Source organism: Kogia breviceps, chromosome 15, assembly GCF_026419965.1.
Source record: "Kogia breviceps isolate mKogBre1 chromosome 15, mKogBre1 haplotype 1, whole genome shotgun sequence".
Classification (NCBI taxonomy): Eukaryota; Metazoa; Chordata; class Mammalia; order Artiodactyla; family Physeteridae; genus Kogia; species Kogia breviceps.
The window spans coordinates 58,056,646-58,069,825 of NC_081324.1; the positions used below are offsets into that span (position 1 = coordinate 58,056,646).

At 48.5% G+C, this 13,180-nt stretch overlaps 1 protein-coding gene across 2 annotated transcripts in view; it reads right to left on the reverse strand.

Annotated features, from left to right (window-relative positions):
• The window catches only part of L3MBTL4 (L3MBTL histone methyl-lysine binding protein 4), a 374,898-nt gene that overhangs the window by 272,393 nt on the left and 89,325 nt on the right, over positions 1 to 13,180 (reverse strand). For both annotated transcript variants that reach the window (XR_010836709.1, XM_059039839.2), the window contains exon 5: positions 7,670 to 7,761. Coding sequence is in view for 1 of the 2 variants with exons in the window: in XM_059039839.2 (XP_058895822.1) it covers positions 7,670 to 7,761 (92 nt within the window). In the remaining variant the exon portion in view is untranslated. The remainder of the gene's footprint in view (positions 1 to 7,669; positions 7,762 to 13,180) is intronic.

Consider the following 13,180-nt stretch of genomic DNA (forward strand, 5'->3'; position numbering starts at 1 on the left):
CTGGGGGAGAACTGTTAAACACCAACGAAGTTATCTTAAAACTGGGGGACAACACAATACATACAGAAGACAAAAACAAATAGGTAGACAGACAAGCAAACACTTGAGGCAAATTAAAAAAAAGCATATGAACTGAGGCTGTCATGTGATCCTCAGCATACCCAAGTTCACGGTATAATGAGGAAATTCATTACAGCTTATAAAGCCATGCACGGTCATCACGTGGGTTGGGACTAATATTTAAAGTGTTAGCTAAGACGGATCTACATTAAAACTCTGAAGGGGTGCTCAATGATTATCAAGTACTTTGGAAACATGTTCAAAGCACAGAAAACCTGACATCTGACTGAACTGTTTCGGTTGGAAAGGGTCTAGATTTCTCAAATAGTTCCACACGGGGTTACACCAAATGTGAATGTTCACGGCAGCGTCTTTCTGCACTGCGGAACTACACACAAATCCAGGCTTTATTGAAAACAAAACACAGACACACACACATTTTTCAGATTCTATTTAACGTACTGGCATATTTAGAAAAATTAGATGTTTAAATATACTTCAGGTCTGGGTGAAAAAGTTAAATTTAGGGAGACGGTGAGTTAAACTCACTGCTCCCACGAGGACTTCAAGTAAGGAAGGACAGACAGCGGGAATGTGTCCGCACAAGGTGCCTTGTGTTCGGGACCATCAGGAGATAAATTAGGAAGGAGTCTTTTCTCACCAGCTACCCTCCGCCCATCATCCTACAGCTGGCTGGAGTTTTCCTTATCAGGACACAAAGCATTTCTTTCCGAAATCATCTAACAGATGGTCACGGACAGCAGGAGGGGTGGGGGGCAGAGTAGAGCCCGGAGCGCGGAGCATCAGGGGTGCAGGTGGCACCGAGGGAGCCACAGGAGGACGGGCAGGCACCCTGAGTCTGGAAGTCTGGACAGGAACTCTGCCTCGCTGAGGAGACGAAGGAGGTCACCTGGGGAAAATACCTCTGCTCTTCCTCATGAAGGAAGTCAGTATGTCTTCAAGTGTGAGGGTAACAGGGAGAGGCTGGAAGGCCAGTACCTGCCAACGTCAGGATTTCAGATGAAGCTCCAATGGTGGGTGGGCTGTAGCCTGGGCACACACCCCAAGGTGTGCGGGTCAGGACATGGAGATGACACACCTCGGCTGGCAGGCCAGGTGCAACGGAGGGCAGCCAAGCGCGTCTCCATGTCTATCCAGGCTACTCCTGCCGGGAGCAGGGCCTGGAAAGCAGGGCCCGGGGAGCAGGGCCGGGGAGCAGACCCGTGGAGCAGGGCCCGGGGAGCAGGCCCGGCTGGCATTCCAGACAAGGGATGGTTCCGGGGAGCACAGGACTGGGACCCAAGAAAAGAGTGGTTTGAAGAGTTGCTGGCATTTAGTAAAGTGAACTACATGTCAGACACAGTATCATGCTAAACATGTCATGTACATCATATGTGATTCTTCAGCGGTCCTGGAGAGGGGGCGATGCTGACTGCCATTTTCCGCTAAATCAACTAAGAGTCAGAAGAATGCACTACAGGCCCCTTCTCTATACAGTGAGGGGGGAAGAGGCTGGAAGGACTTGATGAGGCAGCCTATGAAAAGCCCCGAGTAAATAAAAGGCGCTCAAAAGTGTTCCTCTCCCAGAGAACCAACACGCAGAGAGGAATTAAGAAGGAAACCCAGTCAGTCTTCCAGGAGATTACAATTCCACCAAGGGGCAAAACACACCTACCTGTCACCCCAGAGAATGACAACTAACGTGGTCAAACACACCCAGTACAAAAACGATAAACAGAACCGCACTTTACAAAGATGATTCTGGCAACCACCTGCAGGAAAGGTTCACGGCGGGGCCAGCCTGGATTGAGAGCGTTTAAGAAGCTTTAGCTACAATCTGTGTGGGGAAAAAAAAAGCAGGGCTTATTCCTAAATTAAGGCAGGAGTGGTAGGTGCACAGAGAAGGTACTGAAGAACTAGGAGGTGAACTTGGGATGACTAGACCACCGAACACACACGGGGCACAGAGGAAGGACCCCCCGCCAACCTCTCCCAGGACAAGGGGCCGGGGATGCAAGCTGCGCTGCATGCAGGAGAGCCGTGTGCCATGGCAGGGGCAGGGGGTGCAGGCAGGGAGACGGAGGGGAAGAGCCCCAAGACCAGGAACCCGGTGCGTCTGGAAGGACAGGGTTCAGGAGATGATGAGATGCCCGGGGAGCCACAGAGAAGGGCCTCAGACTACATCACAGGAGAAGGAGGGGCCTGCAAGGAGGGGGCCGGACTGAGCACCATCAGGGGCTGAGCACGGACAGGGTGCGGGGGTGGGGAGGTGTAAGATGAAGCTGAGCACGTGTCGGATTTGAAATCCTGGCGTCACTTCTCGGGGGGAGCATCAGGCAGCGACGGGAGGAGAGGTCAGGATGCAGAGGCTAGAGGAGGAAAAGGTTAGAAAAACCAAGGAAAGAGAAAACGCGGCCTGAAATTTTAAGAAGTTACACCGGACTCGGGAGACAAAATGGAGAGGAAAATGCAGAGCCCGGGGCAGTGTTCGTCTTCAAGCTGGAACCGACAGGCGTGTTTGTAACCTGGAGGGTGAGGACCCGTGTGAGGGTGAGGACTGATGGAGCGGATCCGTGATCTCCCGGGAAGCAGGAGTGGGAGGGGCCCGTGCACAGGTAAAGGGATGCCAGATGCAGGGGGGAACTTCGTCCAGGGCAACAGGGGAAGGAGGAAAGGCGGTGCAGGGAGTGAAGGCTGGTGACAGGAGGCGAAGAGGGTCTCATCATATCCATCCCAGGGGTGGCCGCCTCTTGCCGGGAGTGAGGGAAGATGCCTCAGAGAGCCGCCCTCCTAGGAGACAGGGGGCGACCGACCGAGGCCCTGGAGGGCGGCCAGGCCCGGCCACAGCGCACAAGGCTCTTGGGAAGCAGAGGCCACGGGGGTGCAGGTGTGCATTTAGGCTGGAGCCACTGAGGACGCTGCAACGCTTGTTTCACCCCAAGTGGGGATAGTGGAATCACGGGAGGATAAGGCGGGGGAGCAGACCCATAAGAAGTCACTCGGGCCAGGGGCAGGGACAGAGGAGCACCAGCAATGGAAAGGAGATGGCACCTGTGGTCAGCAGAACAGTGGCCCCCGAAGATGTGCGGGTCCTAATCCTGGAACCTGTGACGCTCATATCTCACACAGCAGAAGGGGTTTTGTGGACGTGATTAAGTGAAGAATCTGAAGATGGGGAGAAGGTCCTGCAATGTCCAGGTGGCCCGATGCCATCACAAGGGTCCTTACCAGAGGGAGGTAGAAGGACCAGGAAGGAGACGGGAGGATGGAAACAGGCTGAACTGACGTGGGCCCACAAGCCAAGGGATGCAGGTGGCCCCCGAGAAGCTGGAAAAGGCAAGGAAATGGATCCTCCCCACAGCCCGCCGAACGAATGCAGCCCTGCTGGCCCCAGTTTAGACTTGGGACGTTCTGAATTTTAAGATAATAAATTTGTGTTGTTTCAAGCCACTGTTTGTGGTAATTTGTTACAGCAGCAAAAGGAAATTAATACAACACCTAGCCACATGGAATTCAAATTAGAACTATACTACTAAACTATAAAAGATATATGAAGACATCCGAGAGACTTTTAACTTTCTCATGATTACTTTCATTTTGTTCTGAAATACCAAATTATTTTTAAAATGTGCAATTATCCCCTGCTTTTTAGGGGCCTGATCTACCTGGCAACCCCCTGCCGGCTGGAGACAGGAACACCTGCCTGCGGGTTAGAAGCAGAGCGTCCCGGGAGGACGGCCGAGGACAGCAGGAATGTGGGGCTTGGTGGGGCCCCCTGTCCCCAGAGGGCAGTTCAGAGCCGGGGTGGCCGCGCTCCCTCAGTTGGAGCCCGACAGTGATGTGACCCCGGGTGGAGATCTGGATCCCGTCTTCTTGCTACTCCTGTCCCGTGCCCCGCCCTTCAGGTGTGCAGATGCAGGCACCCGGCAGGCCCGAGCGGACAGGGCAGGGCGGGCGGGGGCCGGGGCAGCTTCGTGAAAGAGCGGGGTCTGAGGGGGACACGGACCCAAGAGGTCCAAAGAACAAGAGAGACACAAAGGCCTGCAAACTCGGATAAAGATGGAAGAGTCAAGCGGAGCCAGCGTGGGGACCAACCGCATAGGCCCGGAGAAGCCCCGTGTGGACGGGCCAGAGCCCGGGGCCTCGACTCCAGGCCGACAGGTGTGGACCTGTGATGACTGACAGGAAGGAAGAAGGCTTTAAGGGAGACACGTCTGATGAGGAGATGACTGTCAGGGAGAGAGGACAGAGGGAAGTTTCTAAAACCAACCTCAAAACAATCTTTTAAAGTTTAAATCAAATCGAGATCGGCACATTCCACCAGCAATGAAGAGAAAATGTTTTTAAATTTTCTACGTCAACAGAAGGTGTTTACATCCTTGTATACTCATGACTCCAGATGGTAAAATAAATTATAAAAAATGAAAAACTTTGTCTTGTACAAAAAGATATTTAAAATAGACCTACAAGATGCAAAAAAAAACCCACATGCAAATGAAATAAGTGTACTCGTCTTTAAAAATACCCACACATTTTCTTGGCAGAATCCGTATCTGATCTGCATGACAGAATTGACAGTGTGTGTTTGTGTGTGTGTCATTGGTATGTTTTCTAAAACTTGAATATTAGAATGGAAACTATATATTAAAAGTAAAGCAATACTCTTTTGAGGAGTTTTCCATTCAGGATATGCAAACTATTCTAAGTTTTATTTTCAACATTTCACTGTTAAAAGCTGAAGAGTTCCATCTCAGCTGGCTGACCTGAACACCACGGTTATAATATTTACACAATGAAAATGAACATTAATAGTCAAGAGCACAATACCAACACAAAGCTGAGTTCAGTCTGATCCTCCTGCTTGGAAGGCTGGCATGTGCCATCTGCCTTTTTTATTCTATTGAAACCTATTTCCGATCATAAACCATGCTTACTTCATCTTACATATCTATCTATCTATATATATACACACACACACACACATAATATACGTATTGTGTACATATAGCATATACAGAGCATATATATATACACACACAAATGCTCAGTTAGGGCAACATCTTCCGTCCTCAGGACAAACCAGATGTAATAGGTGGTGACTTCCCCTTCACACGCAGGTGGGACGAAGTCCCATCTCAGTACAAAACACCTAGTAAGCTCGTTACTTGCATATTCCAAGGACAATCAACAATTCTCCCTCGTGCTGTTATCACGTTTTCTGGGCATATCTTACACCCCAACTAGATGGCAAAACTTTAAGAGTCCGTGTCACAAGCACACTAGTGTTTCCGTCCAGGTCTTATGTGGTACTTTGCACACACGGAGCCTTGAGTGTGTCAAGCCACACGTGAGTGGCTTGACTGTGGAACTCCGAGGGAAGGGAAAGGCAGCCACCACATCAGATGCAGCTGCTGCCTCCTGTGCTAATGCCTTACTGTCACCTTCAGAGCTGACAGAGGTTAGCACTCAGAAGCTTGAGGAAGTCCCAGTTTTAGCCAAGGAACCATGCAGATGGTGTGCCCTGCCCCCTGCTCCCCTCCCCAACTGTGTTGGGTCTCAGAAGGTCAAGGGGGAAGCTATATGGCCAACAGTCCATCACTACACGGTCCCCAACGCACCATCAGGATCTACTTCAGGACAGAAATCCCACACTTGCCCTGGAGGTGCCTCAGTCAGCACTAGGACCCAAGGGGAATCTGGGGAGAAACTCCATTCTGCAGGAGTTCCTGCGTGAGTTGATGGACCTTAAAGGATCTGAAAGAAGAAAGTCTGAGAAATAAAGTGAACACACACTGGCTGAGATGAGGGGAGAAGGTGGGAGCTGGACAGGAATCTAGCACTTTGCTGCCATCAGCCAGAACTCGCCCTGCCCTGGGAACCACACATACTTCACCCCCGACATCCAAACATCCGACTCAGTCCCAGAGGATCCTGGTGGAGGTAAGAGAGGATCCCTGTCCTGGGGTCCTGGTCCGAGGACACACGCAGGTCTGATTCCTAGGACACTGTGTCCTTCTTGGTCAATCTCCGCCTTCATGGCTTCTGGCTGCCTTGAGATCCTGGACGGTCATCTCACCAAGCACAGCCATTGGGTCACAAGCCTGGCCTGTGTCCTCGCATCCTGGACCCCAGCTGGGCTACATCTGCCCTTGGAGGTCACAGAAATGCACAGGCCTTCGCTGGCTCCTGGCCTGAGCCCTCTACCCTCTGACTTGGAGTAACCACTGCAGGAAGGGCATGAGACAGCACAGGGAGAGCTGGAAAGGGCGACTACAAGTTACACTGGGTCACCCCGGTCAAAGCCGACCCTCTGTAAAGAGCATCCACACTCAGAAGTGAGGAGAGGTTTCCGGAAGCCATTCAACACAGCTGGTGACAAGAGCACACTGAGAACAGGCATTGTGCATCCTGTCACCTCGGGAACTCACACGCTTAGTGGAACGAACCCCCTAAGTCTTGTCACATGATGGCAGTGGGGGCAGCAGGACCCGAGTCCTCAGCAGAACCTGCACAGACCTTAAGCCTTCTCCCCCAGGGGACCTCTACCCGTGCACAGGAGCCCCGAGGAGGCTTCCAACCCACGGCCTCCCCAGCCGCACCCTGAGGTTCTAGTTCAGCAGGTCTCAGGAACATGCATGTCCGTGTTTTCCAAAGCTCCCTGGAAGCATCTGGTATGAGGACTGGGTGGAGAACCCACAAGTCGATATTCAGTGTGTCTTAAACTGTGAGGTGCCAACACTTGGCTCTGCTTCTGTTCCGTGCCGGCTACGCCTCTTCTCCCCGGTTCTACTGCCATGTCCTAGATTAAAACTGCTAGCCTTCTCACATAATAAAACGTACTACAAGTAACTCAACGGATGTCATGAAAAGTGAAGCAAATAAAAAGTTTTAGCTTCTCTCTGCTGGTTAAAATGCAATATAATGATGCAAATCTGATGCAATTTTTAAAATACAGATCGCCCCTGAAATAATGAAAACACAGCCCGAGAAGAACAGAAAGGGCATTGGGAGGTTTGGTACCTTGGGTACCCATATGAGCCCCGGAGCTGCAAGCCCCTTGTGCCAGGAGTCACTGGGTGGAGCAAGTCTACCGGGGCTGCTCCGGGAGTCCCTGCAGTCAGGGACAACCTGCTTTAGGGAGTTCACTGTCCCCTCCAACATGCTGCCTGACCCACCACTTCATGCAACACATCAAAACAGATGTCTGGCACTGATCCTTGGGTGGACAGATGCAGGTAACATCAGCAAAGAAGAAGAAGGACTCACGCTTGGTGTCTACCGCGTGCCTATTATATCCGACGTCCTTCACACGTACAGCAACCCAAGGAGGCAGGTGTGGCGATTCCCCTGCTTTACGAACGAGGACCCCGAGGCACAGAGAGACTGGATGGCCTGCCCGAGGTGGCAGCGCTAGGTTTCAACCCAGGCGGGCGGCCCCAGAGCACACAGGGAATCACTAAGGCTTAGATTAGCTTTGTTATGTCAATTTCCAGCAAAGCCTACAAATCAAATAAGTCGCTATGCTATCTAGGCAAACAATTTCATTTCAATGGATTCTCTTAAGTGTTGATTCCCTGCAAAACTGTAAGACCTTCAGGGATTTGTTCACCTTGGAAAACAGCTCAACGGGCGCTGCCACGGCCTCCTGTTCCTTCAAGTACTGCTCCCAAGACCAGGCCTCACACGTGGCTACCGCAGGGGCTGGAAGAGAAAACACAAGGGCTGTTCTTGAGACAATTAGTGACTGAAAAATTATGCAATTGAAGATAAATCCAAGAAGCAGGCTAATTACTTAAACCGATGATCAGAAGACCAAGCAACTAACAGGAAGGAGCCTTATCGCTGGCGCTCTGAGAGCATCTGGTACAATCACGTCACCTCACATCCCCAGCTTTTCCTGGGTTAGAACAGACTTATGAACACACCCCATCACTGACCACTGATGACATGCAGGACGGGTGCTCCCAGCCCCCCCTCAAAGAAGAGAGAACAGGCACAGGTTCTTTAGAAGGTGATTTGGTTACTTTTAAGGTGAAGGACCTGAAATTTTTTTTATAATCTCCTTTCACTTTCCTACCTCCTCTTGGTGGGAATGTCAATTGGTACAACCTGTTGAAAGGCAACGTGCAAACTGTCTAAAGCCTTAAAAATTATTTGTACACTTTGAACCAGATATTCTCCTAGGAATTTGTCTTAATGCAATTACAGTGAGGTGCCCAAGAGTTTATCCTAGAACCCTTCATAATAGTGAAATATTGGAAACAAACTGAAGAGAGGGCTGATTAAATGCCCTGTACAGACGTGTCGTTTTAATAACAGCTCCTAAAATTACATGGCAGAAGACTGCTGAATGGCAGAGAAAGGCTATGTTAATGATACACTAAGTGGGGAAAAAAAGTTTAGGAAACAAAATGATCCTTTTTGGTAAAATATATAATGGAAACAAAAAACACTAAAATCATGTAAATCAAAATCGTAAATGAAGTCATCCTTAGGTGCCAGGATTATAAATAATTTCTTCCCATTTTTCTTTGTACTTTAGTTTTCTGCTTTCCTAGATGAATAACTATCCTTTGTAATTCAATAAAAATATCATTTTTAAATCATAAAAATCTGGCAAAAAGATTAATAATTGTTTTAAGTTTATATTCTATGTTCCAGTAACTCCTTCTCTAGGGTTAATACGCTAAGGAAGTGGTCCTGATAAAAGCTGATGGTGAAAATGGACATCGCACCATTATTACAGCAAAAATGCAAAGTAATATTAACATGGGAGAAAGGTTAAATAAATGATATTTATATATACATATACACATATATACATATATGATTATGAAGTTGTCAAAAAGTATACTTTTTATAAAATATCTTGGGAATTTTCTGGGATATCTTGAGAATTTATTATCAGAGTAAGGACACAAAACAGTATATATTTTATGATCTTAATTTTTAAAATACAAATTATTACATATATTAAGACATTTGTTTTTCACATACTTATAAAGCCCCTTCTTTCTGCATGCAGGGCAATAGGCATATACGTGTGTCTACATATACAAACACACACGCACAGAAAAGAAATTGGAAAGAAACAGCAAAATATTAACGGTGATTATATGTGGGTGGTGGGATTAACGTAAATATTCTTTCCTTGTTACTTTCTGCAGTTTTAAAATTCTTGACAAGCATTATTATAACCAACCACACACACACACACACACACACACACTCATACACACACGCTCCTGGAGGATTCTGGTCAAAAGTGCTCTGTGCACATTGATTTTAACATTTATCTTGTGGTGACACGTTCCCGAGGAAGGTCCAGATGGTGAAAGGTCAGAACTACAAGCATGTTGGTGGTGACAGGTAGTTAGGCACACCTTGAAGTCAGACACTCGGAACCTCTCAAGACGGCAAAGCAACCTGATGGAATAACAAACATGAAACTCCACCAGCTGTGCAGGAAGAAGTAATATGGACTTTTAATCACTTAAAAAATATGTTCCGAGCTCCTCTTCACATGCCAAGAAGCATGCTGCCCGCTGGAATAAGAATATGACCCAGTCCCTGGTCTAGTAAATGAAAAAGAAATAAATAATGTGCATTATTTTTCCCTTTAATATTCATATATACAATTGACCAAAAAAAGTAATTTAAGCTCAGGTTATAAGGAAAAAATCATATCAAATTACAGTTTAAAACAGACCCACAGAGCATGCACATTAATAACTACTGTTTATCATTCACAACACACTGACCTGTTCTTGCTAAGAAATACACTTATTAAAGTAAAAGAATTTTAAAAAGCACTTTAACCATCAAATAAGGCTAAGAGAACTGTTATCAATGGATTTCCTTGCTTTGTTTGGAAACAGCGCGACATCTCTGTGTGATTCCCACCAAGGAGCTCGCAGTCTGTTAGCCATCACAGCACTAGAAGATTTGCTGCCATTTCTACACGACATGAGATATTTTATTTTGCTAAACACAGAAAGCAATTTGACAAACCCTGAACATTCTCTGGTAAGATTATTCAACATCCTTATTTTCACATAAGCATTTTACAACATCACAATTATAAGCGTTACCAAAAACATTACAGCAGCGTTGGCTCCAAAGCAAATATACATGTCTCGTTTTCTACAACAGCTGCGCTCCTGAAAAACTTGTGTGTTGAGGGGTGACATCACCATGTCATCCCCAACGTAGAAGAAGGTCATTCCTCACAAGAACCACGAACGACTATTCAAGACCAAGACACACTGAGAGAACCCAGACCCGGGGGTGAGGCTGAGGCCGCCCCTGCACCCCAGACACCCAGATGGATGTCCAGACGGACACAGTGGGAGGGGAGAGGAGGGGCTGCAGGTGACGCTGACCACACTGCCCCTCCCCCAGGCCTCCCCAAGCCTCAGGCTCCTCCAGTGGGAAACGAGGACCCTGGGGACAACCGGCCCTCACCCCCAGCATCCTGGGTCACTATGTGGGAGCCCCTATTCTGACGTCGCCCCATGGGGACTGCAGTGGAATCTGGAGGGCGCAACGCTGGGGACCGACTGTGATGGAGAGGGCGGAGGGGCTCATGACACCCGTACAGGGATCTCGGGGTGGAGTTCACACCTGCATCACCCAGGTGGGGACCCCAACCTGCAGCTCTGCTCACCTGCAGAACCAAGTCAGGGCGCAGTCTGACGAGGGAGCTCGATGGGGTGCATACCTGCCTGAATCGGGCCCTCAGGGAGGAGTTCTGTTGGCCCTGAGCCTGCTCTGCCCAAGCCCACGCCAGGTGTTGCGTCCCAGCCCACCCACGTAGAGAGAGCCTTCCAGACCCAACGACCAGAAGCGCTGGGACAGTCCTGGAAGAGGTGTGCCCGGCGGCACTTGAGCAAAGCCAGTGGCCCTGTTCAGCCAGGGAAGCGGGGTACGGGTCAGCTTGAGGTAAGATGAAAAACGAAGAGCTTTACTGGCTTTCAAGCTGCTTCACCCACTGCACCCGGGCAGGGGACCCACCTCACAGCCCTGCTCACCACCGAGTACAGCCTGTCCCCCCGGGAATCCACCCAGAACACAGGGGACGCTGCGAAGCCCACTCCACAGCCCTCCGCACGTGGGTGCCTGAACAGGGAGCACAGCCTGGGGCCTCCTCTGTCTGCAGAGCAGAGCCAGTGGCCTCACCCAACCAAGTAATTCAGCACACACTCAGGCCTGACTCAGGCCCCCAACAATGAGCTGTGCAGGCCATAGGTCCCAGCCTGCTGCCCTGCCAGGGAGGGAAGCTAAGTCACGCCCTGTTCACTACTGAATATGTGTCCAGTCCTGGCCGTCCAATGAGCCTGACCAGAGAGCCCAGGAGACTGCAGAGCCCACCCTCCAGCCCTACCTGGGGAGGAACCCAGCCAGCCGTCCTGTCCACCTGTCCTCGGCCGGGGCACAGCCCCCATCCTTGTCCTCTGAGCTCAAACAGATGCCTCACCCCAAATAAACCCTAACAGCAGGCCCACCTGCCCAAGGGCTTTATCAGCAGACACGCCCAGAAACCCAAGCCGAGCTGACTGGTGAGGAACCGTCTCTGCCAAAGCAAACTGCACAGCCTGGAAGAGGAGCCCCACTACTCAGAAGCACAGATTCCAACGTGAGGAACCAAGGATCATGAAAAGCCAGGCAACTATGACTCCAGCAAAGGAAACCCATAAAGCTCCACTGACTGACCCTAAAGAAAGAGTGAATTATGAACTGTCAGACAAAGAATTCAGAATAGTCCTCCAGAGGAAGCTTAATTAACTACAAGAAAACACACACAGACAACTAAATGAAACTAGAAAAACAATGCATGAACAAAACAAGAAGTTCAACAAGGAAATAGCCGCCATCAAAACAACCACAATAACAAAATAGCCCTAGAATTCAAAAATACACTCACCAAACTGAAAAATTCAATAGAGAGTCTCAAGAGTAGACTGGACCGCACAGAAGAAAGGATCAGCAACCTGGAGGATAGGACACTGGAAATTCCCCAGTCAGAGGAGCCACAAGAAGAAAGGAGGATAATAGAGAAGAAAGCTGGGCGGAATTATGGGACACAGTGAAAAGAAACAATATTCGCATTATGGAAATTCCAGAAGGAGAAGAGAAAGAGAAAGGGATGGAAAGTGTATCTGAAGCAATAATGGCTGAAAACTTCCCAAATGCAGGGAGAGAAATGGACATTTCACGTCCATGAGGCCCAAAAGGGCCCCAAATAGGTTGAACCCAAATAGGATTACACTGAGACACATTATAATTAAATAGTCAAAAGTCAAAGACAAAGAAAGAATTTTAAAAGCAGCAAGAGAAACAGAGACGTCACATACAAGGGAAACCCCATAACACTATGAGCGAATTTCTCAACAGAAACCTTTCGGGCCAGGAGAGAATGGGACAGTTTATTCAAAGTGCTGAAAGAAAGCAGGGTCAGTGCTTGGATGGGCTGGAGGCTGGTGGCGTGTGCATGTGTGTTACACCCTATGAAAGCACAGGTGCACTTGAGCCAGGCCACGTCCTCACAGACAGCAGACACTGGGATGCCTAGGGTTAGCTCTTAGAAGCACCCCCTTTACGAAGGGCTCACCATGTCTAAGAGGACCAGGCAGCGACATTGCCCTTGGAAAAGGGGTTGGCACACTGAGTAGGATACATCCCAGACCAGATACCCGTTAATCCTGTAAACCACAATTGTGTCCTGCTTTATCATTTCAGATCTGGAGTTTGGAATAATTGAGTTTATTTAAATTGACAGAAAACAACCTCTACTACTTTATTTCAGCTCTTTATATGAACAGCCCTCCATATGTGCGTGCTAGTGTTTTTTTGTTCCCAACTCCTCTTATAAAATTCCATAACATAAAAAGCACAGCATGCTGTTTAAAAATGGAAAGAAGCCCTAGCTGTCATCTAGCTCTGTGATTTTTCTCAAACTTTAAATTTCTTTCTATCTTGTAATACCCTATGATGGAAAAGAATCTGAAAAAGAATATATATATTACATATATATATATATATATATATATATATATATACACACACACACACACATATAACTGAATCACTTTGCTGTGCACCTGAATCACTGTAAGTCAAC